At 44.1% G+C, this 27,718-nt stretch overlaps 1 protein-coding gene across 3 annotated transcripts in view; it reads left to right on the forward strand.

Moving 5' to 3' along the window:
• BABAM2 (BRISC and BRCA1 A complex member 2) overlaps nucleotides 1-27,718 on the forward strand; it is a 582,320-nt gene that overhangs the window by 185,530 nt on the left and 369,072 nt on the right. For all 3 annotated transcript variants that reach the window (XM_030195882.1, XM_030195883.1, XM_030195885.1), the window contains exon 6: nucleotides 18,838-18,912. In XM_030195882.1, coding sequence (XP_030051742.1) covers nucleotides 18,838-18,912 — 75 coding nt within the window. The remainder of the gene's footprint in view (nucleotides 1-18,837; nucleotides 18,913-27,718) is intronic.

The raw sequence follows: 27,718 nt of genomic DNA on the forward strand, positions 1-27,718 counted from the left end.
ATGTCGATGGGCTTCACACCCAAGGAAGCTGGTCCCTCCAGGAACGCGATCTGCAGATCAATCTTCTGGAGTTACGAGTGATCTGGAACGCTCTGAAGGCTTTCAGAGATCGGCTGTCCCACCAAATTATTCAAATTCAGACAGACAACCAGGTTGCCATGTACTACGTCAACAAGCAGGGGGGCACCGGATCTCGCCCCCTGTGTCAGGAAGCCGTCAGCATGTGGCTCTGGGCTCGCCGTCACGGCATGGTGCTCCAAGTCACATATCTGGCAGGCGTAAACAACAGTCTAGCCGACAGGTTGAGCAGGATTATGCAACCTCACGAGTGGTTGCTCAATTCCCGTGTAGTGCGACAGATCTTCCAGGTGTGGGGCACCCCCTTGGTAGACCTCTTCGCATCTCGAGCCAACCACAAAGTCCCTCAGTTCTGTTCCAGGCTTCAGGCCCACGGCAGACTGGCATCGGATGCCTTCCTCCTGGACTGGGGGGAGGGTCTACTGTATGCTTATCCTCCCATACCTCTGGTGGGGAAGACTTTGTTGAAACTCAAGCAAGACCGAGGCACCATGATTCTGATTGCTCCTTTTTGGCCGCGTCAGATCTGGTTCCCTCTTCTTCTGGAGTTGTCCTCCGAAGAACCGTGGAGATTGGAGTGTTTTCCGACCCTCATCACGCAGGACGAAGGGGCGCTTCTGCATCCCAACCTCCGGTCCCTGGCTCTCACGGCCTGGATGTTGAGAGCATAGACTTTGCCTCTTTGGGTCTGTCAGAGGGTGTCTCCCGCGTCTTGCTTGCTTCCAGGAAAGATTCCACTAAGAGGAGTTACTTCTTTCTGTGGAGGAGGTTTGCCGTCTGGTGTGACAGCAAGGCCCTAGATCCTCACTCTTGTCCTACACAGACCCTGCTTGAGTACCTTCTGCACTTGTCTGAGTCCGGTCTCAAGACCAACTCTGTAAGGGTTCACCTTAGTGCAATCAGTGCATACCATTACCGTTTGGAAGGTAAGCCGATCTCAGGACAGCCTTTAGTTGTTCGCTTCATGAGAGGTTTGCTTTTGTCATAGCCCCCCGTCAAACCTCCTACAGTGTCATGGGATCTCAATGTCGTTCTCACTCAGCTGATGAAACCTCCTTTTGAGCCACTGAACTCCTGCCATCTGAAGTACTTGACCTGGAAGGTCATTTTCTTGGTGGCAGTTACTTCAGCTCGTAGAGTCAGTGAGCTTCAGGCCCTGGTAGCCCAGGCCCCTTACACCAAATTTCATCATAACAGAGTAGTCCTCCGCACTCACCCTAAGTTCTTGCCAAAGGTTGTGTCGGAGTTCCATCTGAACCAGTCAGTTGTCTTGCCAACATTCTTTCCCCGTCCTCATTCCTGCCCTGCTGAACGTCAGCTGCACACATTGGACTGCAAGAGAGCATTGGCCTTCTACCTGGAGCGGACACAGCCCAACAGACAGTCCGCCCAATTGTTTGTTTCTTTTGATCCCAATAGGAGGGGAGTGGCTGTGGGGAAACGCACCATATCCAATTGGCTAGCAGATTGCATTTCCTTCACTTACGCCCAGGCTGGGCTGGCTCTTGAGGGTCATGTCACGGCTCATAATGTTAGAGCCATGGCAGCGTCGGTAGCCCACTTGAAGTCAGCCTCTATTGAAGAAATTTGCAAAGCTGCGACGTGGTCATCTGTCCACACATTCACATCTCATTACTGCCTGCAGCACGATACCCGACGCGACAGTCGGTTCGGGCAATCAGTTCTTCAGAACCTGTTCGGGCTTTAGGATCCAACTCCACCCCCCGAGGGCCCTGTTTGTTCTGTTCCAGGCTGCACTCTCAGTTAGTTTATAAATTTTTTAGGTCAATCTCAGTTATGTCCTCGCCGTTGCGAGGCCCAATTGACCATGGTTGTTGTTTTGAGTGAGCCTGGGGGCTAGGGATACCCCATCAGTGAGAACAAGCAGCCTGCTTGTCCTCGGAGAAAGCGAATGCTACATACCTGTAGAAGGTATTCTCCGAGGACAGCAGGCTGATTGTTCTCACAAACCCGCCCGCCTCCCCTTTGGAGTTGTGTCTTCCCTTGCTTTGTTTGCTACTTATGGGACTGACGAACACGAGCCGGTTCGGGCGGGAAGACGGCCGTGCATGCGCGGTGCGCATGAGCGCGCGAGGACTAGCAAAGGCCTTTGCTAGTGAAGTTTCCGATTGGAGGGGCTGCCGTGGACGTCACCCATCAGTGAGAACAATCAGCCTGCTGTCCTCGGAGAATACCTTCTACAGGTATGTAGCATTCGCTTTCTCTTCGGAAGCTGTCAGATTCTGACCTAGTACAAAAGGTACCCAGGCTGAAAACTGAAGCTTAATTTTGTCCAATCACTTAATGCCTTATATTTTCTCTTTTACTTATCTGGTATTCTTCAACTCTGACCTTTAAGGTCACCTTCACATAATTCTGTTTCTTTGGTATTTTTCTCACATATTCATCATTTGCCCTTTGTAAAGAATACCTATCATTAATTGTGGTCCTTCATTGAAAATGTCCCTGTGTTATGTACAAAGCCTGTTTGAAATAAACAAACAGACACTTGTTAAAGTTTATAGCCCATTACGAGGGTTAAGCAAGCCTGTCTATAGTCGGTAAGAAAACCAAGACACAAGCCAGCTAATTGCCCTACTAGATCAGGAAAAGGAATACATAAGTACATAAGTAATGCCACACTGGGAAAGACCAAGGGTCCATCGAGCCCAGCATCCTGTCCACGACAGCGGCCAATCCAGGCCAAGGGCACCTGGCAAGCTTCCCAAATGTACAAACATTCTATACATGTTATTCCTGGAATTGTGGATTTTTCCCAAGTCCATTTAGTAGTGGTTTATGGACTTGTCCTTTAGGAAACCGTCTAACCCCTTTTTAAACTCTGCTAAGCTAACCGCCTTCACCACATTCTCCGGCAACGAATTCCAGAGCTTAATTATGCGTTGGGTGAAGAAATATTTTCTCCGATTTGTTTTAAATTTACTACACTGTAGTTTCATTGCATGCCCCCTAGTCCTAATATTTTTGGAAAGCGTGAACAGACGCTTTACATCCACCTGTTCCATTCCACTCATTATTTTATATACCTCTATCATGTCTCCCCTCAGCTGTCTCTTCTCCAAGCTGAAAAGCCCTAGCCTCCTTAGTCTTTCTTCATAGGGAAGTCGTCCCATCCCCGCTATCATTTTAGTCGCCCTTCGCTGCACCTTTTCCAATTCTACTATATCTTTCTTGAGATGCGGCGACCAGAATTGAACACAATACTCAAGGTGCGGTTGCACCATGGAGCAATACAACGGCATTATAACATCCTCACACCTGTTTTCCATACCTTTCCTAATAATACCCAATATTCTATTCGCTTTCCGAGCCGCAGCAGCACACTGAGCAGAAGGTTTCAGTGTATTATCAACGACGACACCCAGATCTCTTTCTTGGTCCGTAACTCCTAACGTGGAACCTTGCATGATGTAGCTATATTTCGGGTTCATTTTTCCCACATGCATCACCTTGCACTTGCTCACATTAAACGTCATCTGCCATTTAGCCGCCCAGTCTCCCAGTCTCGTAAGGTCCTCTTGTAATTTTTCACGATCATGTCGCGAGTTAACGACTTTGAATAACTTTGTGTCATCAGCAAATTTAATTACCTCGCTAGTTACTCCCATCTCTAAATCATTTATAAATAAATTAAAAAAGCGGTCCTAGCACAGACACCTGAGGAACCCCACTAACTACCCTTCTCCATTGTGAATACTGCCCATTTAAGCCCACTCTCTGTTTCCTATCCTTCAACCAGTTTTTAATCCACAATTGGACGTTTCCTCCTATCCCATGACCCTCCAATTTCCTCTGTAGCCTTTCATTAGGTACCTTGTCAAACGCCTTTTGAAAATCCAGATACACAATATCAACCGGATCCCCTTTGTCCACATGTTTGTTTACTCCTTCAAAGAATTGAAGTAAATTGGTCAGGCAAGATTTCCTCACACAAAAGCCATGCTGACTTGGTCTCAATAATCCATGTCCTCGGATGTGCTCTGTAATTTTGTTTTTAATAATAACCTCTACCATTTTCCCCGGCACCGACGTCAGACTCACTGGTCTATAATTTCCTGGATCTTCCCTGGAACCTGTTTTGAAAATTGGCGTTACATTGGCCACCCTCCAATCTTCTGGTACCACTCTCGATTTTAAGGATAAATTGCATATCACTAAAGTAGCTCCGCAAGCTCATTTTTCAGTTCTATCAGTACTCTAGGATGAATACCATCCGGTCCTGGAGATTTGCTACTCTTCAGTTTGCTGAACTGCCCCATTACGTCCTCCAGGTTTACCGTGAAGTCAGTAAGTTTCTCCGACTCGTCCGCTTGAAATACCATTTCTGACACCGATATCCCACCCAAATTTTCCTCGGTGAAGACCGAAGTAAAGAATTCACTCAATCTCTCCACTACGTCTTTGTCTTCCTTGATTGCCCCTTTTACCCCTCGGTCATCCAGTGGCCCAACCGATTCTTTTGCTGGCTTCCTGCTTTTAATAGCTGACTGATTTGAAAAACCAAACAGCTCTATACACACCATATATAGAATCTTGCCCATAATGTGCAAACCTCAATGGTTTTATCCTAGGGTCATGATAGATTTCCACCTTATTTGGTTGTCCTTTCAATATTTACTGAAGGCCAATAAAGGTGATTGAGTCCTTTTTAATAATTGGATAGGAGAAAGCTTTTCCTTTGGTTATGTCTAAGCAATTTTGAGAATTTAAAGATCGTTCCAGTGAAGACCTTTGGACATTTTTTCTTCCTTTTTAAAAAATTAATCTTATATGTAGTATACCCTTCAGGGTTACCCTAAACTCATTAATAAGAGGTGGCCTACATCCTGGATTTGGTTCTCTTTTCTCTTATGCATATATGGTCTTCACATGCATGTCGGGCTCCAGGGTAACAATGGTAAAGATAATTTGTGAAACTAAATGCTGAGGTTCCCTTTCATCTTCCTGACTTTCACAGACTGTTGTGGCAGGCACCAGATGTAAGGGAGTATTCATTTCCATTTTGTCTTAAAACTGTGCAGTTGTGCAGGAGAGTTTTCTGTTTTGTTGTACTTCTACCTTGCTGAGTCAATAGGAAGTCATCATCATTAATGTTTTGGCGAGTCTGATGCCTATTTGAAGCAGTTGGTCTTTCTCGCCTTGGTGTGTGGATGTTGCCATTATTTTCTGAACGCTTGGCTCTCAGTTTTCTGTTAGCTATTTTGTTTTATAAGGGGTGACGTTAGGGCTCTTCCTTAGTTTATAATCCAAATTCCTTTGGGGTCTTAAATGAATTTAGTATCCCTTTAGGGCCCTGATTGCCGATGGGATCTTTTTTTTTGTTTTCCTTTCAAGCTTATTAAATAGGCATCATCAGAGGATCTCTCTCTTAAATTCATTTTTCTAGTAAATGTTTACTCAGATGTGCTTCAGAGCTGTTTTCCTTGTCTTGTAGAGGTTTATATTTAGTTTTTCTAGGATGATGATCCTCTTTCAGCCAGTTGCTTTCTTTTTGCCCAGGGTAATTTCATCATTCCACTTGAATCAGGTTTTTGCTCACATCCTTCTTAAATGTAAAGGGAGAGAGAGCGCTCTTCACTTCTTGCTCCAAAAGTACCAGATAACTAATTCCTTTAGGAACTAAGATTGACTGTTCATTCTGTTTAGTGGTCTTTGCAAGGATGAAGCAACTTCCAAGCCCTCCTTGACAAGAAGGATCAAAGAAATCATTTTCCTTGGCATACTTGTTGAAAGCTTCATGGTTTCGAAGGGCTCATTCAATGAAAACATATAAGAACTATCATATTGGACTAGACCAAAGGTCCTTCAAGTCCAGTATCTGATTTCCATTTGTGACCTCTCCAGGTGATAAGTACCTGGCCATGGTGCTTACTCCCAAGGATAAGCTGTGGCTGTCTATAAGTCTCTACCTTAAAAACATTTTATGGACTTTCCTCCGGGAACTTGGCCAAACCTTATTAACAACTTTTATCACATCCTTTGTCAGTGAGTTAAAAAATATTTTCCTAGGAGACCTCCCTGCAGAGATTGCAAAAAATTGGGTCAGTATAAAACACTGATTGTTGCAGGCTAAATTTGCACAAGATATTCAGTGCCATGCTATGTCTGGGCACCAGCACTGAATATCTGATGTTAATTTAAGTGAGGCTGGCTGCTGGAGTCTATGCGGGTCCTGGCAGATATTAAGAAAGGGCATGCATATTACAATTATGCAGCCGCTGGTTGAATTTCAGCTGGGACCCACATAGTTTTTATATGATTCAGCCCTTCCAATTCTGACTGTGTTACAATCCCCGCTCTATGATCCCACCTGCCCTCAGCATGGATTGACCCCCCCCCCCCCCCCCCCCCCCAGGAGATCCCTGGTAGTCCAGTGGGGATGGTGGAGCAGGAGTAAACTCCATTCACTCCTGCATTAGCTGGGTGCACATCTTATAGAATATTAAGGGCAGTTACACGTGTAACTGATAATTTGCACTAATTAGCACCAGTTAATACTAATAATATCCAATTATTGGTGTTAATGACTTAGTTCTTTAGACAGTTAAGTTACATGCACAACTTTGTGTGCTAAACATAAATTTGGGTGTACAAGTTTCTAGAATCAGGGGTATATGTTTAGTAAAAGAAAGTTATTTTCTGTTCTTTGCCTGCTGGAGAGGTAGCACTGCTACTGACCTGAATTAGGTGTTAATTAAGGTGTGAGGAAGTAGAATATTTGCAAAGGTTGATAAGAGCAATCTGATTACTGGGTTAGCTTCAAAGGGTTTGTATGACGCAGTCTTCTTAGAATCCAAACTGTATAGAGGGGTAAAGTCACTTTTAACCTTCTTTTTGAGAAGTTCTGAGAGAAGAAGACGTTTCTCTGTGTATGTGACATGTGCTTGGTAAGAGGAATTGTAGGTTATTGTTACTGACAAACACAGAAGTGAAAAAAAAAAAGAAGCAAACTTTATTAACTAGTCTCCATACCCTTTTCCCCGTAGTTTTAAAATTTGAATTTTCTGATACACTCTAGAAGACACAGCAGGGCATAGTTCAGTTCTCATTCTCACCCACTCTCCCCAACTCCCACCCACCCCTAGCTCTTCATTTATAGTCAGTTATTCTAATTAGGACAAGAGGGGAGTTTTCATTACAGTTTTTATTACATTTAATTAGTTTCTGAGAAGCAAACACTAAATAAATTATATATTACATCATCTAATCTTAAGGCTCTTTATATTCACCAGATATCCATAGTACCTTAAGAAGTTTTAATTAAACAGCTCTATAATGCTAAGTTGCAGACAGCAATCCAGCAGCGAGAGGGGTGCTATCCAGTCTTTTGCACTGTGTCACATGTATGATTATCTCCCAGTTGGTGAGAAGTTATATGTGTGTGCTCGATGCAAAGAGCTCCTATCGCCTCACAAGCCATTTCTGGGGGTTTTCTTTTTCCCCTGGAAATGGTGCATGCTCGCAGTGGGACTTCCGCCGGCAACCGTGTTGGGCTGGTGGTAGTCCCGAAAGAGTGAGTGGTAAGCCCATGTTGGGCTTATCGCCGCTTTGAAAAAGGGCCTCTATATGCCTTTCTCCTCACCATGATGCTCGGTCCCTTTCTTGGCAACCTCCAACTTTATGCTCCTCCAGTAGATTTTCAACTGGGCTTAGCTGGTGAGTGTATTACTCTCAAAGACATAGTTTTCCACCACCTTTCTGCTCTACCTAGCAGCCCCAGCCCTAACACTCTTGGCCATTTCAGTCCCATTCCCAGAAGGCCTAGCTGGCTCACCAGTAAAAGCAAGGGATGAGCTTTTAACTGACTCCAGGAGAACATAGCCATCATCTAAGTAGCTGACCCAGATGATCTGCCAGTGGGGAGGAGGTTGAATTTTTACCATTAACAGTGTCTCCTTATAAACACCAACCAACACCATCAGAAACCACCAAGTTACCCATCGAGAGCATCTTACATCAAATCTCAGCACAAGCAGATACTTGTAGAGGAAATCTCCGCCCTTCTACAGGCCATTGCAGTCGAACTTGTGCCACCTGGGGAAGAAGGGATGGTATTCTATTTCAGGTACTTTCTTGTGCCCAAAAAACTGGGAGATTTTGTCCCATGTTAGACCTAAAGGACCTGAACAAATTCCTGGTCAAAGAAAAGTTTAGGATGATTTCCCTTGGCCCTTCTCCCCATGATTCAGTAACAAGCTTGGCAATGTTCTCTGGACTTGGTGTGCCTATACCCACATTTTGATACTTCCCAGCCACAGAAAGTATCTCAGATTTCAAGTAGGGAAACACCACTACCACTATCCTGTTGTGCCTTTTGGTTTCGCGTCTGCACCCAGGGTCTTCATGAAATGTTTAGCAGCAGTCCAGCATTGCTGTGCAGACTGGGACTTTCAGGCTTATTTTCGAAAGAGAAGGGCGCCCATCTTCCGACACAAATCGGGAGATGGGCGTCCTTCTCTTGGGGTCGCCCAAATCGGCATAATCGAAAGCCGATTTTGGGCGCCCTCAACTGCCTTCTGCCGCGGGGGATGACCAAAGTTAATGGGGGCATGTCGGCAGCGTAGTGAAGGCGGGACTGGGGCCAATAATAGAAAAAAGAAGGGCGTCCCTGACGAGCACTTGGCCGACTTTCCTTGGTCCATTTTTTCTTGCTACCAAGCCTCAAAAAGGTGCCCGAACAGACCAGATGTCCACCGGAGGGAATCGGGGTGACCGCCCCTTACTCCCCCAGTGGTCACCAACCCCTCCCACTCTAAAAAAAAAAAAATCTTTTAAAATATTTTTTTCCAGCCTCTATGCCAGCCTCAAATGTCATACCCAGCCAGCTCCATGACAGCAGTATGTAGGTCCCTGGAGCAGTTTTAGTGGGTGCAGTGCACTTCAGGCAGGCGGACCCAGGCCCATCCCTCCCACCCTACCTGCTACACTTGTGGTGGTAAATGTGAGCCCTTCAAAACCCACAAGAAACCCACTGTACCCACATGTAGGTGCCCCCCTTCACCTCTTAGGGCTATGGTAGTGGTGTACAGTTGTGGGGAGTGGTTTTTTTTTGGGGGGGGGGGTTTGGGGGGCTCAGCACACAAGGTAAGGGAGCTATGCACCTGGGAGCAATTTCTGAAGTCCACTGCAGTGCCCCCTAGGGTGCCCGGTTGGTGTCCTGGCATGTGAGGGGGACCAGTGCACTACGAATGCTGGCTCTTCCCTTGACCAAAGGACTTGGATTTGGTCATTTCTGAGATGGGCGTCCTCGGTTTCCATTATCGCCGAAAACCGGGGACGACCATCTCTAAGGTCGACCTAAATGTTGAGATTTGGGCGTCCCCACCTGTATTATCGAAACGAAAGATGGACGCCCATCTTATTTCGATAATACGGGATTCCCTGCTCCTTCACGGAGCCGTCCTGCGAGGACGGCCCCAGGAAAACTTGAGTGCCCCGTTCGATTATGTCCCTCTTTGTGTTTCCCTACCTGGATGATTGGCTGGTCAAGAGCACTTCATAGGAAGGAGCGCACAAGTCAATGTGGAGAACTGTTCAGGTGCTGGTGCTTTTAGGGTTCATCATAAACTATTTCAAGTCCCACCTTCTCCCAACTCAGCATTTAGAATACATAGGAGCCAGGTGTTCTTTGAGGGCAGCAGGCCGAGTATTCTCATATGCCCTCCCACCTCCCCTAGGAGTTGTATTCTTTCAGCTATGTTATCCTACTGAGGAGCCTACACTTGTGTATTGGGTGGGAAGGCACCCACGCATGCATGGAGGGACGCTGCTGGAATTTTCTAATAGCTTTGTATGATAGGCCAGTGTCTGCACTGGGCTCTGTTGGATGTCATCACCCAGCAGGTCTTTGGTCTCTGGCATACTCAATTTTCTTGTTTTTCATTTTTATGGCACCTTTCTTCAGATGGAGGTTCTCAATGCCAGAGCCCTTTGGCTATTGTTCTTGCCTTGGCCGCTGTGGTTCCAGTGGGCCGCTTGCACTGTATTCGCTGGTGAAGTTCACACATTTGTTCTGGTGGGCACTGTGGTGAACATCCGACCCTGGGGTTGGATCCTTGCAACTTGGATCCGATTGGTTTTGAGCTGACTGGGACGGCTGTTGTGACTCTGATTGTGGGAGCAGCTGCATTCCTTCTTTGCGTTTCTGGGGAGATCTAACATCTCAGGGTCTGGCCCCACTGGTTTGGCCTGGTTTTCTGTCGCGGTCCTTGGAGACCTTGATCAGCATTCCCGGAGTCAGCAGATGGCCCTTCTCAAAGCATCTGGATGGCTGCAGGGTTCTTGAATGCCGGTCCATTGCTGCACGCTTGCTGGTACAGCTTTTATTCTTTGTTCCTCAGGTCTCTCATGCAAGTGCATCAGGCTGAAGCCTTAAGCCGCACACTTTGACCTTTTAGGCACTGCTGTATGGGTGCAGTTTTTCTCACACTCTGTTGGGGCAGTTTGGGTGCTGTCGACTCCATGGCTCCCTGCAGACATGCACTGGGCTAGCACTTTTCCTGGGTGTAGGGAGCTATTTCTCCTGATGATGTATAGTTCCTGTGCAGAATTTCACAGTGCCCATTCCCTCAACTTCCCCTCAGGCTGTGCTTTGTCATGCACATGCTGCTTGTCCTAGTGACACTTCCCACATTCTCGGGGAGCAGTGGGACTGGGGTCTGAGATTCCTTTCCTTTTCGTACCAGCTCTTCTGACGAGCATGTTTTCATGTCTCAGTGCACAGTTCCCTGCCTTATTTTTTACAGAGCACAGCACCTGTGGGGCTCTGGTGTCAGTTTTCGTTGGTGCTGGTAACCGAGGCACCTTGTAGTTGTAGGGTGATAGCTTAATTTCCTCTTGTTGGGTGCTCCTCAGGTGAGGGGTGTGAGGCACTGCTCCATCTCTGTGAATGGAGCAATACTCCTTTGCGGTCTGTTTCATGGCTTCAGCTCTTCATCTGCCTTTTGGAGTGCACCTTCACTTAATGTGGGTTGCCCAACTTGTGCTTCAGACCGTTGAATTTTCTCTTTCTTCAGGGGCAGGCCTTCTTATCTATGTTTCGGTTTTGCTCCATCTCTGCATGTGGGATGCGGAACCAGCTCTCTGGTATGTGTGCAGCTCCATTGCTGCCTGTTGGCGAGGCTTCATATTTTCCTCTTGACCATGACTTCATAGTTGCAAGCTTGCGAGGATTCTGACATGTTGCCTATGGATTCCTCTCCATGTTTGAGGCACCTCTGCTGTAGCAGGTTTGGTGCTCTCTCATGTCTGCATTGGGAGTGCAGCTCACTCTCTTGGTGGTGAGTGCAGCTGCATCGCAGCAGAGTGAGCACTGCTCCACCTGTGCATGTAGCCATGGCTGCTTCTCTGCTTGTTGGTGCGGCTCTGTTTACAAGGGTGTAGCATAGCTCCATCTTGGCACGTTTGGCACAGCTCTACCTCTCTGTAGCTGACTTGCAGCTCTGTCCTTACCTGTTGGGTGCAGCTCCATCTATGCATGGTGGCTGCTGCTGCTGTCTTCCTATGGAACGTTGTTCCCATCTGTGAGTTCAGCACAGCTCCCTCTCTGCACGTTGTGCACCGAGACATCTCTCACGGTTGGATACTGCTCCATCTCGGCCTGCTGAGAGCAGACATCTTTGCATGAGGAGCATGGCTCCATCTATGTGTCTTGGACGCTGCTTCATCTCTGCATGTTGAATTCAGTTTCATATGTGACTATTGGGCGCAACTCTCTTTAGGTTGGGTTCGGCTCCATCTCTATTGGGGTAACTTCATCTCTGCATGTTGTGCACGGCTCCTTATCTGCATGTTGAGTGCAGCTCTATGCATGTTGAACACGGATCCTTCTCTGCCTGTGGGGCACAGTTCTATCTCTTCCTGTGATGCTCTGCTCTAGTTGGAGCGTGGGTCCATCTGGGCATGTTATCCACAGTTCCATCTCTGTGTATGGGCCACGGCTCATCTTGGAATGTGAATAAGGCTCCACTTCTGCATGTTGACCGTGACTCCTTCGCTGTTTCTTGATCGAGGCTCAATTGCTGCAGGTTAGGAGCTGCTCCATCTCTGGGGGTTGAGTGCATCCTTACCTCTACCGCTTATTCAAGTCTGTTTAGCAGCCTATGAGCAGTTGAGTGTCGACCTGTAGGGTGCATATTCGTCTCTGTGTAGTAGTCACACCTCCTTTACCATTCTTGCTGTGCAGCTTTATCATTCCATGTAGGGAGGGGCAGTTCCATTTCTACCTTATTCTCTCTGCTCTTTCTCTTGTTCCATGTCTCCAGAGCAAGCTGACTTGGGTACTCTCTACCCAGTTTAGGTCCATCTATGCGGATGGTCCATGGGAGGTTGTTGGTCCTGCTCTTCTTTGTTTGTTTGTTTGCTGCTTCTCCTCTGGATTGGAGCGCCTTCCAGGTCATTGGTTGCCTGGGATCTCCATTGGAGTCTCTCGTACTTTGGACTTCCATCCCCTCTCTTGGTGCAGGGTCCATATTGTCTCCGGAGCTTGCCTTCCTTCCTCTAGGAAAGGTGGAGCACCGGTTCTGTGCTGGAAGCTCCTTAGTCTTCTACAGAGACGCTTCTTCCGACTGTTTCAGACTCATGGCGGTGAGGCTTGTCTGGGAATACATTTTTTCTCCTTCCCTTGGTCCGGAAAAGAGAGACCCATCCTTGCTGGGAGGATCCTTCTTCTTGTCTGTAGGAACAGCTATTTCCTTCCCTTCATGGGGTGGGTGGGGGGGGGGGGGGGGGTCCTGTGCTGCTGCCCTGTCTGTGCAGCTGAATCAGTTCTTTCTGGGTGTTCTCATGAGAGAAGATATGTCTCTTTGCTTAAAGTGGTCTGGGACTCTCTATAGGGGTGTTTCTCACGGTCGCTGTTAGGAGTACCAGTTTCTCTGTTTCTTGTGGGCAGCGGTTTCTCCTGCTGCTCTACACTGTTCTGGGACTCTCTGGGTCTTGCTGCTCGCATACTCCTAGGTATCAGAACACTAGCATCATTAATGCTTCTGCCTTTCTTAGGCCAAGGGTGCATAGTCTAGTCTCTTGATCAGGGCATTCATGGTTAGTTCTGCTATGTGCCTTCCTGGTATGAGGTATCATTCTATTGTTGTTGTAGTCTGCTGAGGGTTTCGGTTTGCCTGGTTACCCGCACCACTGGATCCGTTTTCTACTGCTGGGCCTTCCTGTGCTGGTATTGTTTGGATGGTTTATCCTGGGGAACTGGGTTTGATTCCCACTGCAGTTCCTTGTGACTCTGGGCAAGTCACTTAACTCTCTGTTGCCTCAGGTACAAATAAGTACCTGTATATACTATGTAAACTGCAGAGGCCCCCAGAAGACCCAACCAGCTCTGCAGCCAAAACCAGGGACAGGGTTTTGACTGCCTCCATAAGAACATAATTAGTATTCCAGTATTGATGACAGGCAACCTTCTGGTAGGAGGGAGGTTAAGGTTTTACGCAAACCTCTGGTTGTTTATAACCTCTCATCAGCGGGTTCTAAACATTATCTGGCTAGGATGGCATCTGCATCTATTCAAAACATCACCAAATTGCCCGCTGAAAGCATCATGGTCAAGTTGTCAACATCAAGAACTTATTACCAAGAAGCTGTCTTTCCTCTTAGATGCCAAGGTGGTCAAAACCATTCTACCAGAAGAAGACTGAGATTCCTTCCTATCCCCGAGATGATGTCTTCGTCTTCATCTTTCTGTCTTCCTCTTCTCCCCCATTCTTGAGATCCTTTCCCTCATGTTATCTCAGATTCCTCTTTCGAACCTCAGTAAATCCTTGGACAAAAAAAAGTTGAGTGTGGTTCCTCTTTACAAAAACAGTAACAGAGAAAACTTCAGTAACTACATGCCAGTAAGCCTCACTTCACTGGTTGAAAAAATAATGGAGGCTTTCCTGAAGGAAAGAATAGTGAACTTCCTGTAATCCAATGGGTTACAAGATCTGAGACAATAAAGTTTTACCAAGAGAAAATTGTGCCAAACGAATTTGATTGCTTTGTTTGATTGGGTAGCTAGAGAATTGGATCGAGGACATGTGCAAGATGTAGTCTACTTGGATTTCAGCAAAGCCTTTGGCTTGGTTCTTCATAGGAGGCTCATTAATAAAGTTAGCAGACTGAAGTTAGGACCCAAAATAGTAAACTGCATTGGAAACTGGTTGACTGACAGACTACAGAGGGTGGTGGTAAATGAAATTTGCTCAGAGGAAAGAAAGGTGAGCAGTGGAGTACCTTAAGGATTGGTACTGGGGCTGATTCTGTTCAATATATTTGTGAGTAATGTTGCTGAAGGGTTAGAAGGAAAAGTATGTCTTTTTTGCAGATGGCACATAGTTTTGCAATGGAGTGGACACCTGAAGGGAATACAAAATTTGAGGTGAGATCTACAAACATTAGAAGTGTGGTCTAATGTATGTCAATTTAAAATGTAATGCAAAGAAGTGCAGAGAGATGCCTTGTGGAGTAAAAATCCAAAGGAGCTGTGTGTGCTAAGGGCTGAGAGAAGGACCTTGAGGGTGACAGGGTCTGAGGAGCTCAATGTTGTGAATCAATGTGACAAGGTAGAGGATGCTAGGCTACATAGAGAGAAGCACAACAGTAGAAAAAAGGAGGTGTTAATGCTCCTATCATTGATGAGGTCCCACTTGGAATATTGTGTTCAGTTCTGGAGGCCGTATTTTGCTAAGGATGTAAGAAAACTTGACACGGTCCTGAGGAAGGTGACAAAAATATCAGGATTGTGCTGAAAAGACTAGAAGACCTGAATATGTATACCCTAGAGAAAAGAAGGGATGGAAGAGATATGATACAAACAAGCACAATAATGAAGGAGATATATACAGACTCAACTGGCATTTGTTCTGACCAAACATTACATTTTTAAAGTAAAGAGGTGATGCCTCAAGAAGCCCCCGGCTATATAACTGCAAAGCTCATGGGGGCTGGGCTGCTTCATCATCGGCAAACACCGCTGGAGCTGAGTATTCTCTAAGCTAAGATTGATGCAGACCTTATGATCCTGAAGCAGGTGATGAAACGTTGGCCACCGTTGGTCATGGTCGCACCCAGCATCTCAAGAGCCTAGATTGAATGAAAGCTAAGTAATCTTTACATTCAAAACCCAAAAAAAGACAAAGGAAAAAAGAAAAAATAATTTACAGAGCATTGAATTGTTTAATTGTCCAGGGGTGTTTGCCGATGATGAAGCAACCCAGCCCCCATGAGCTTTGCAGTTATATAGCCGGGGGCTTCTTGAGGCATCACCTCTTTACTTTAAAATTTTAATGTTTGGTCAGAACAAATGCCAGTTGAGTCTGTATATATCTCCTTCACTATTGTGCTTGTTTGTTTAGACAGAAGTGTTAGAAGGAGATTGCCTTCATAACGTGCTTTAATCGTTAGAGATATGATACAGATATTTAAATACTTGAAATGTATTAATCTACAAATAAATGTTTTCCAGAAAAAGTGAAGCAGTAAAACTAGAGGACATAAATTGAGGTTGCAGTGTGGTAGACTTAGGAGTAACATCAGGAAATACTTTTTAATGAAAAGGATGGTGGATGTCTAGAATACCCTCCTAGAGGAAGTGGTGAAGACAAAAGCAGTGACTGAATTCATAAATGCGTGGGATAGACACAAAGGATCCCTAAATAGAAAGAGGATAGTATCAAAATGAAACTTAACACATCAACAGCTATGACTTCATTTATGATGGGCAGGAGTGATGCTTAGATGGGAACTCTAGCAGTGGGGAAGTGAGGCCAGTGTTGGAAGACTTCTATGATTTGTGTACCATATATGGCAAGACTAATCAGGATGGGCTGGAGTGGGCTTGACTGCAACTCCAGCAGTTGGAAAGTAGGGTCAGGGTCCATGCCTGGTAGACTTTTATGGTCTGATCTTGGAAAATGGCAAGGATGGATCAGGATCAAGTATGCATATTTTATACCAGATTCATGTCGTATGCTATGAGTGCTGGTGCTCTGATTCTTAGTGGGGGGGGGGGGGGGGGGGGGGAGATATCTTAAAGTGGAACTTAGCAAGTAAAATATCAGTGATGAATTGATAATGAATGTGATTGTTGGGCAGAATGGATGGACCATTAAGGTCTTTATCTGCCATCATTTACTATGTTTCTGTGTTCTAAAAAGCAAAATAATTATGCAGGCATGTAATCAAATTTGAAAAGCTACTTTATTTTTCTATTGCTTAAAAATATTTGACATGATTTAAAAGGGAAAATAAGCAAAATAGCAGACGTCGCAGGAAACTGGAGACCATGATCGTACCTTAACTATATTGGGCTTTTATTAATGTCGTTAAACTCTGGTGGCAGGTTTAAGATTGATTGCATTTGAGATAAATGCTGTGTGTACTGCTTACTCATGGGCTTTACACATATTCTTTATGCAAAAGTATATGCATAACTTTCATTTTGAAACTTGCTGTGGCTGTAAAGTATGGAAGGTCATTTGCAATTGCTTTTTTTCCATGGGTAGGTTTTTATTGGAAATGTTTGAAAATGCAATCAAAGTGTATACTTTTCCTATCCCAGAAATGCCTTCTCTCATTGTGGCTTTAAATGTATGTGCATTGTGGAATAGTGTACACAACTTTTAGCCACATTGAGGTAGGGAAGTTTTCAAACAGCTGGATAAAACACTTTATTTCTATAAACAGCTGTGAAAATTGCCTCTATACGTACACCCCCTGTGGAGTGTTCCCTGGATTCTAGGGGAGGGGGGGGGAGGGGCTCGCCTAACAGATCCCTCTACCAGGGCCAACTCTATCTTTCCCCTTCCCCCGTTATTTATCTTGCACCCTAATGCTTCCGCCTAAGAAGAAAGGGTATTAAATGTTAGATTCCCTTCCTATTTCACTCACAAGCTTGTACAAAACCTCAGTGAATTCAACTTTCTTAAATTTCTCACAGCTCTCTCTCATCACTAAGCTCTATCCACTCTGACAGCCTGTAACAGCAGGTACCCATTGTGACAGAACAGTGAGGGCGTGCTCACGTTTTTGGTGCACGCTAAAATTGTGGGAGTGCTAAATGTTAGAGATGCCAATGCATTCCTATGGGCGTCTCTAACGTTTAGCGCACCAACAATTTTAGCGCGTGATAAAAACGTGAGCGCGCCTTAGTAAAAGACGCCCAGTGTGTTTTAAGCCTGTAAACTGCCTAAATTAATTCTGGAGTGTATTTCTCTAGTTTGGCCAGCAAATGGTGTATGTTTATACTTAGAGCTGTTACAGATAAGTGAATGATTCCTTCTTTAGTTAACACAGATAATAGGAAGTGCCTTGCAGGGATGTAACCAGCTTTTTTTCAAATGTTGTTGTTCTGGGCTCTGATTAGCCTGGAGTTTGAAATTGCAGCAGTTGCTGGCTGCTGTTTCAGTTTCAGTCCGGGAGTAGAAAGAGAGAGAAAGCTGTTTGCTTAAGTCCTATAATAAACAGTTATTGATAACTGGTGAGCAACTATATGTCCTGATCTCTCCAGGTAATTTTTAGAAAGTAAACAAATGTTTAGTTAGTGTTATAATTGATCTATATTTCAGTTTTATTTATTTATTATTAGGATTTATTTACCGCCCTTTGAATTTTTGAAGGAATTCACATAAGGCGGTGTACAGTAAGAATAGATCAAACATGAGCAATAGGCAATTAGAGCAGTAAAAAATATTCGAACAGCAATACAAAGTATGGCATGGTATACAACTTGCAAGAACAACACAATATGTACTAACTAGAACATTATAGTTGGTAATGAAGGGTAAGGCAAAGTTGTAACATAGATGAGTAAGAAAGTAGGAAGAATTAGAAAGTAATGTGATTGATTTGAAGAAAGTTGCACGTGAGGTCAGAGAGATGGTTAAATATCTGTTATTGTCTGCTGATTGCACATTATTTTGTTCATTGTTCAAAATATTTTTAAGACAGTAAACAATTGTTTATTGACTCTGCCTCTCTGGACTGATAAAGAATCCTGGTGGTTTGTGTGTTGGGTCTGTGATTGCTTCTGGGAACTGTAGGACCACTGAGAGTATGGCTCCAGTAACCTAGAAATATCTGGGGATATTTTGAGAGTGGGAGACTCGCCCAGAGGTGGTTGTGATCCAGCCGGTGGGAAGAGGGTGCTAGTGTGGAGCACAAGCGGCAGGTGCAAGCGGACCTGAGCTCTTCTGGGCTTAGACCCTTTAAGTGGCCACGGGGTAACCCCAGGCAGGTGGCTTGGCATTTTGTGACACCCATATTTTTGGAAGAATTAGTCATATGGTTATTCTTTCTGCCTAAGTTAAGAGGCTGGGTTTGGATCACATTAAATACTTTTTACAGTATTTTCTATGTTCTGTGTTCTTGAAGTTGTTTATACTTTATTATAGCTATTCCTGTTTATAAATATCTCCTCATTTAAGTCACTTTATTCATACCTTGAATTAGGGAAAGAATTTTCAAAGGCTTCTAAACACACAAGTATTTGCTCCTAAGTTTTTATCCATCCGTATATACCCATTGGGTCTGGCAGTATAGCAGGAGTTAGAAAACACTTGAAGAAAGCAAAAGGGGGTATGCAGATGCTGTTTATGTAGGTTTGCAGGTTTCTGCTTTTAAGCTGTTTGAAGTGGTTACAGAATTTTCCATGAACCTTACATGTTTTTGAGGTCTTGACTCTTGCTGACTGTGTAACAAATTCCCTACTTGTTGTTCTGTGCTGTCTCATCGCGCCATTTCTTTTCTTCACAGACTGGTGAATTCTCAGCACGATTCCTCTTGAAGCTGCCAGTGGATTTTAGCAATATCCCAGCATACCTTTTCAAGGTAAACACGTGAAAACGAAAAAGAACCCTTCATAATATTTAGCATACAGTACAAAAACTTCTCAAGGACATTTCTCTTGATAACTGCTTTTAGAGTTCTATTAGTTGTTCTTTCAGCAAGAGTTACTAAGGGTCCTTTTACTAAGGTGTGCTAACGAATTAGTGTGCATTAAGTGCCATTCAGCCTATAGGTATACAGTAGACTGCACTGCATTTAGCGTGTGCTAAATCTGTTAATGCACCTTAGTAAAAGGGCCCCTAAATGTGCTCCACTGTATTAGCATGTGCCAACACCATTAATGTGCATTTTTACTAATTAGGTCCTATTGTAAAAAATGGGACCTGCAGTAAAATAAATAGGGTTGTGTTAACATTGTTTGTTCATGCTAATGCATTAGCACATTTTTGTAACACTAGCTGTTGGCAGGTTTTGATACCTTTTTAACAGAGCAATAAAAAAATATGTATATCAGCTTTGAAGGCCTCATAGATTTCTTGTTCAGATATATTTGCTTGAGAGTTTGTGTTTGGTGTGTATATACATAATCTATATATATAAAAGGCACTTTGAAGCCTCAAGCTGGAAACTTGAGGCGCCCGAGATATCCGGTTTGGCCTGCAGGCTCCAGTCACTGTAGCTCCGCCCTCGCGTCAAAACGCGATGATGTTGAGGGCGGGGCGGCCCTCGCGTCAAAACGCGATGACGTTGAGGGCGGGGCGGCCCTCGCAACCACGTCACTGAGGGACGAAGGGACGAAGAGGAGAGGTGTGCAACTCGGAACGGAGGCACGGAGGGGGTGTCTGCAACTCGGGAGGGAGGACGGGGGGGGGGGGGGGATTACCCTGCTAGCGCCCGTTTCATTTTTGCCAGAAACGGGCATTTCTTACTAGTATTATATAGTTCACATCAGTGTGCTGCTCCAGTTCATTTGTCACCCAAGCATGAAGAGCTAGGATGACTTCAAGCAAATTATTTGACAAGATAGAATAAATCCTTTTCAAAATATTGGCAATCAGTGTTGCTTTTGTGTGAGTTGTAACTCCTGAATCTTCTTATTGCTTTGGATACAGCAATTTATCTGTGTTTTTAGCATAAGCGTATTCCTCGCTGCTGATTTACTGATGATTTTTGGGGCCTTAATAGAGAGCTTGGCTAATGGATTTCAACATTTCAAAGCCAGTTCTAGTGCAATCTCAGCTCAGGAATATCATGCAAATTCACTTCCTTTTATCTGGCAAGCAGTTTTTCTACATATTTAACACACAGTAGAAGGATGATGGTTTGTTTTTGGAAATGTTATGATTTATTTTCTACTAGGAGCAACATTGTGTGCTAAATGGTTAGAATAATTTGTTCTGTCTAAAAATGTGTCTAAGCATGGGATTCAACATAGTGATCAAATGCAGACATCATTTAGTTGTGATTTTCATGCAATTAGCTGAAGATTAAGCATGCAGTATTTCCTCTGACTTCTTTATTGAACTGTTTTATTTAATACCTATTCTCTTTCTTTTGTGTTATAATTTATTATGTAGTGAGGAGGCATCCAGACTGTATATTTATTTAAAATATTTATGTGCCACAGATCAGTATTCCAACCGGTTCTCAATAAGACATATGAAATATTAAGACAATATATTACCAATGAGAGAAACTAATTTATGGTATAAAAATTCTTTATGATGAAATACATGTTCCACATGTTTGCTCAAATATAAAAGCTTTGACTTTTTTCCTGAACCTTAAAATACCTTTCTCTACTGAATCTCAGTAATCGGAGAGTATAGGTAGTGCTACATATAACAAGTTCTCTCTCTCTCTCTCTCTGCCTGTCTCTCTTTACTTTGCTACATTTTCATGTCGGCATCATTTTCTTTCCGGTCCTGCTGACATGGTTTACCACTCCTGCTATCTGACTGTCAGTTGCTCAGCTGTTTGGGGAGGCTAAAGTGGGCATGGCCAGACATGGGGCCTGAGTCTATAAATATGGATCAAATGCCAAACAATAAGGTGACAAGAAAATTAAACAGTGTATCTATCTCTCTACCTCTCTCTCTCTATCTATCTATCTATCTATCTATATATATATATATATATATATATATATATATATATATATCTTAGGCAATTTAATTAATGTAGATTATGCCTATACCTCCATATATTGGATCCACGATCAAAAGGATTCCATAATCCTTGACCTATGCCCTCCAGGATACAAAATCACTCACTGGACCAGAAAGGAAAAGAGAGGCGGAGGCATAACACTAATCTACCGCTCCCACTTCATCACCGAAACCACTGCCAAGTCCATAACAACCCAACTTGAAATTGCCTCAATCAGAATCCACAACAAATCCCTGCTCGATCATCTGAACTGTGTCCTGTTTTACAGAACACCTGGTAATTGGAACGAAAGCCAGTCTAACTTCACGGACTTCATCTCAAACACTTGTGTAACCAACTCCAACATACTAATACTAGGTGACATAAACCTTCACCTAGAAGACCCAAATTCTACCAACGCACAAGAATGTAAGGAATTCCTCCACTCATGGGATCTCAAATGGCCACACATACAAGCTACACACATCAAGGGCACACACTGGACCTCTTCTCACACAAATTGTCCACAGACCACAACCTACTAATAACCGATATCAAATGGTCAGAAACACCTTGGACCAATCACTACAAACTAACTCTATCCCTAAACTGGTGGAAGAAGGGATCATACCATACACAAGAACATACAACCTAGAGCACAAGAGGCCAAATAGACCCAAAAGCATTCTGGCAACAGATATATGACAACGAATGGACAGCACGAACGGACTCCATACACTACCTCTCTGACTGGGACGAAAGATGCAGAAGCGTACTAGACGAAATAGCACCCTTAAGAACAAGAATATCAAGAAGACAAAACTCGATCCCATGGTTCGATGGCATATTAAAAAAACTCAAAACACAAACCAGGAAACTCGAATGAGCATGGGAAAAAAATAAAAGATGAACACACACTCAACGCATGGAAACAAACACAAAGAAAATACAAATATGCAATAAGACAGACCAAAAGGTCTTATTACAAAACTAAAATAGGACCGGATTACAAAGACCTGAAGAAACTATTTCAACTCGTAAATAAGCTATTAGACACCACTCCAATCACCACAACCAACACAGACATCCCATCCGCAGACAAACATGCTAAATACTTCAATGAAAAAAATAATAAAATTACGCAAAACACTTCCTCAGCACAACACCGACATCAAAAACTTCATGAATGGCCTGGACCCAACCTTTGGAGAATACCCAGCAAACCATACCTGGTCAAAATTTGCTCTCCACACCGCTGAATCAGTTACCCAGGCGACTCATAGGTTCTCCATCACCCACTGAAAACTGGACACCTGCCCCAGCCATCTACTTAAATCCGCCCCCGACCGCTTCATAGAAGACCTCACATCCCACCTAAACTACATGCTCCAACAAGGTCTCTTCCCTGAGGAATATGGCAACATCCTACTCACTGCAATACCAAAAGACACCAAGAAAAAAACAAACGATCTCGCCAACTACCGCCCAGTCGCATCTATCCCACTAGTTAAACTGATGGAGAGCTTGGTGACCAAACAACTTACTGACTACATGGACAAGTTCTCAATACTACATGAATCACAATCAGGATTCCGCCCCCTCCATAGTACTGAAACTGTGCTAGTCACTCTCCCGGTCAAATTCAAGCATGAAATAGCTACAAGGTAAAAGCATACTTCTCCAATTCGACGTGTCGAGCGCATTCGACATGGTAAACCACAATATACTACTAAGACTCCTAGACCACTTTGGGATTGGTGGAAATATACTTAGCTGGATCAAGGGTTTTCTAACCACCAGAACATACCAAGTAAAATCAAATTCAAACATATCACCACCGTGGAAAGCAGACTGCGGAGTACCTCAAGGATCACCATTATCACCAATACTCTTTTCATAATGATGATCCCACTGGCCAAGTCCTTATCTAATCAAGGCCTCAACCCGTTCATCTATGCAGACGATGTCACAATTTACATTCCCTTTAGACACGATCTGACAGAAATCACCAGTGAAATCAAGCTCGGTTTGAACACCATGGACTCATGGGCAAATTCATTTCAACTGAAACTGAACACTGAAAAAACACACTGCCTCATCCTCTCATCCCAACACAATAAGTACAAACCCACAACCATAAACACCCCAGACCACACCCTCCCTATCTCAGATAGCCTAAAAATACTTGGTGTTACAATCGACCGCAATCTTACACTTGAGAGCCAAGTAAACTCCACCACAAAGAAAATGTTCCACTCAATGTGGAAACTTAAATGCGTAAAACCTTTCTTCCTGAGGGAAATATTTCGTAACCTAATACAATCAATGGTACTAAGCCATGCAGACTACTGCAATGAAATCTATGCAGGATGTAAAGAACAACTCACAAAGAAACTCCAGACTGCCCAAAACACAGCAGCCAGGCTGATATTCGGTAAAACATGATTCGAAAGTGCCAAACCCCTCCGAGAAAAACTGCATTGGCTCCCAATCAAAGAACGCATTACCTTCAAAACCTGCACCCTGGTCCACAAGATTATCTATGGCAAAGTCCCAGGATACATGACAGACCTCATAGACCTACCAACCAGAAACAGAAGCGGATCATCACAAACATACCTAAACCTCCACTACCCAAACTGCAAAGGACTGAAATACAAAGCAACCCATGCATCTCCTATATAAGCACACAACTATGGAACACAGTGCCAAAAGTTGCAAAAACAATCTACGACCATCTAAACTTCAGGAAATCACTAAAAACCAACCTGTTCAAAAAGGCATACCCTACCGACCCAACATAAATGCCTACTCTCTGCAACACAGCAAAACCAAAGATTGTATTGGACACTATATAACCTTCCCTCTCTTCGACCCCCATGGTGCCTGAAACACACGTACCTTATCTGACCACAACTTCACCTTGTATTTGTTCCTCTACCGGATTTGGCGAATGTCTTTACGGTACTATGTAAGCCACATTGAGCCTGCAATAGGTGGGAAAATGTGGGATACAAATGTAATAAATAAATAGAGGCGTGTAGTCAGTCTGCCTCTCTTCTCTCTTACACGTCCCACTTGCCCTCAGCCAACACACCTATGGAAAAGATCCCTCAAGAGACAGTGTCTCATAATTTAGGCTCCAAAACCCTTTCTGATGTTTTGGTGTCACCTCAGTAAGGCCTACACACAGTCTGTCCACTGCAAAACTCTATACACAAGCTTGGGCAAAAACACGCTCAGAACCTTACCAAACTATAATAGTACTAACTCCCAGGACAGGAAGAACTACAATATTATGCGTGAAAAGGCAGCACTGTAAATATTACACCGGGCCCTAAAACACCAATACACTACCTAGTGAGAAAAACTGCAACAAGATTTCTATGCAAATACTACATGCTAGCAGCATACTGCACCTTGATCATACAAGAAAAACACATGGCACAACAATTATGATACAAGGGGAACCAGAGATCAATAAAATAATATGAAGGCAAAAAAGTGAACTGGAAACCTCAAGAAGTTAGACTTGGCATACAGCAATACTATTGAAACTGAAATGCAAACTATCACAGATGCACATTTCCAAAAGCTGACATATTCCAATTAGTACATTCTGAATAAAATACTTTTTTCTATCTTTGTTCTCTGAGCATTTTCTTTTTCTACTCACTTTGGTCCCAGTGTCTGTTTTATTCTTTTTTCTGTTGTTTTTTTCTTGTCTTTGCATTTTTCTTTGTCTTGACATTTTTTCTCTCTCCATGTCCACCATCCTCCTGCTTCTTTATGTGCCCTGTCCACCATCTTCCCTCTGTGACCCTCTCCTTGTCCTTCCTCCAGTTTCAGCATCTGCCCTCAAAGTGCCCTAATCCAACCCTTATATTTAGCAATTTCCCTTCTCTGTCTTTGTCTTGCCTTGTCTTGCATTTCCCTATCTTTGCCCCTCCCCTCCCATGTCCAGTGTTGCCCTTCTGTGTCCTTATCCCTTGCCCTCCATACCTAGCATCTCTTATCTATCTCCCTGTCTCTCTCCTCCCTTCTTCCCAGACCCACGATCCTGGGGCCAGGATGTCTCCCTCTCTCATCCCACTCTTCTCCCTCCACAATTCAGAATGACTCCCTCCTAGGTCTCTAGGGTCTCTCCCCCTCTCTCCCATGTAGTATCTTTCCCCCTTTCTTCCCCTAGTCAGTCAGCCAGTCAGTTTCTCACTCCCCACTCCAAGCTGATCTAGCGTCTATCCCTCTTCCTTCAGCACCTCTTCCAGTCTCTGTCCCTCCATCTCCCCTCCAGTTTGAGCAGAGCAGCACTTAGTTATCCGTCCCTCTTACCAGCGAGTGCAGCATTTCTCTCCTTTTCTCCCCCCTCCCCCTCCACTGTTCCAGTGTTTCTTCTGTCTCTCCCTTCCACAGTCTGATGGTGCTTGCTAACCTGTCTCAATCGCTGCCGGCAGGGGCACCACAGCAATTGAAAAATACTGCCTGGGGGCCTCAGTCTTCTCTGTGACGTGTTCTGCTTCCTGTGATGCAATTTCCTGTTCCTCGTGGGCAGGACACATCACAGGGAGCACCAAGGCTCCTAGGCAGCTCCTTTCCATCACTGTGGTGCCCCTGCCAGCAGCGATTGAGGCAGGTTAGCAAGCACTATCAGACTGCGGGGAGCAGGAGGGAGGGAGAAAGGAAAGCTGCTGATAGCCCAGGACAATAGGTGGATTAAGAGTCGGGGGAAGGGGTTCTCTTGTTCATCTTGTGGTTGCCATTGGGGAGGCTTAATCTTCCCAAGCCTCTTATACAGGGCTGTCTCTGATCCTAGTCTTAATTGTTTGGTCATTTTCCTGTATTTACCACTGTAGCACTAGCATTTCCTAATACTGATATGATCAATCTGCAACTATTCAGTGCTTGCCTAATAAATTATTTATTATAGAATGACTGAAGAAAAGATAGAGGAGCCATTTCACTTGCATAGTGACAATGCTAAGCAGAAGGTCTCTGGTTTGATCCACGAGATGGGGGCTGGTTAGAGACTCTGGCAAAGAAGGGAGTCGTGGCCATCGATAAGGGTGACACCTGGTAGCTTGATTCATTGCCCGTGGTACAAGGTTCCGGAATAAGGTCTGGTATATGACTCTAGGCCTTAGGGCTACTTCTGCGTTGACCAGACTAGAAACTGTGGGAAGATGGGTGTAAATGAAAGCCTATAAGGGGGTAAGTTTATAAAGAGGATTTTTAGGGTGTAGGCATGTTGGGGGCATAGTCTGAGTGGAGTGTAGGTCATCACAAAATATAGAGAGAGTTTATAAAATATGCATCTATGTGTGTACTTCAGTTGTGTACATTAACACCAGCTCCTGGTCAGGTGTATATATATGCATGTTCATTTCACCCATGATTTCTGCAGGAATTTTTCAAAAACACATATACAGATAAGATTGATTTACCTGAAGAATGGAATTCCTAAGAAGGGGTGTAGGGAGAGATAAGAGCTACCAAGGAGCTGCAGAATGAATACACTTGTAAGTCAGTAAGAGGAGCCTGAACTGTATATGGATAGGGAGCCAATGAAGTGACTTAAGGAGAGGGGTTTATATGGGTGTAGCTACACTGGCAGAAGATAAGTCATGCAGCAGAATTTTGAACAGATGGAAGGGGAGCCACAGAGGTAACTACACACTGACGACAGCAGTTGTGATAACTTGGGAGAACAGTTTTCCAAGCTATTGTGAATCCCATCCTGGAAGCACTGCAGTGCCACATCTCACTTGTCATGACAGCTGGAAAAGTGTCATGAAATTAGAACAGGAGTGACAATAAGAAAAATTCTGTTAGCTTCTGTAGCCATCAGAACCAAGTGACCCATGTGAATTGGGTACTTTGCTTCCCTGTGTTGCAGTGTTTCCCAGCTGTCTCTTGGAAGCATACTTAGCCAATAGACTTTTCATTGCCATAATGAATATGCATAAAAGAAATGTGCACACATTGGGTTTTCACTAAGTGCAAATCTTTTTTTGCGTTTTCATTATGGATATTCTGAAAACCTGACTGGCCAGATGTGCCCAAGGAGAGGGTTGGAAAGCACAGCTGTGCAGCATTTGTTGGATCAGGAGTTGCTGAAGATAGTCTGAGATGGGCAGGAAGGCCCACTATTGCAGAACTTCATCTTTTGGTTTGAAACTGTCGTTTCAGTTATGCTTGCTAAGTGGTAATGGCCACAGTTCCTGTCTACTGTAGAAGTTAGTAGAAAAGGATATAATAGTAAAGAAAATGGTTGATTTAGGGGTGGTCATTCATGAGCATCCATTTGGGCACCTAAAACTTTGAAGTGTATGCAGATTGCTTGTATAAGCATATACCTATGAAGAAATGCATGTACAATACACTGAATACATTTTTAAGTTCATGCATGCAAATGTGTGCGTAGAAAAAAACAAATTGGTAAAAACAAACAAAATACAGCCCCCCCTGAAAATTGGGGAAAAGTTGTTTTAAATGAACATAAAGTTGTTTGTTTTATTTTTTTGGCTGTGCATACCCCTAATTCTATTTTATGAGAAGAAGGAAATTCTTGCATCTTATAACTTTTCATTTCTCTTTGTTGTTCATTCTGGCCCTTCAGCACCCCCACACTTTGATGGTCTGATAGCTGCCTTGGGGCTCTGTTTACTAAGGTGCGCTAGTGTTTTTAGCGCATGCTAACGCT

Source organism: Microcaecilia unicolor, chromosome 3 (assembly GCF_901765095.1).
Source record: "Microcaecilia unicolor chromosome 3, aMicUni1.1, whole genome shotgun sequence".
In the NCBI taxonomy this organism is placed as follows: domain Eukaryota; kingdom Metazoa; phylum Chordata; class Amphibia; order Gymnophiona; family Siphonopidae; genus Microcaecilia; species Microcaecilia unicolor.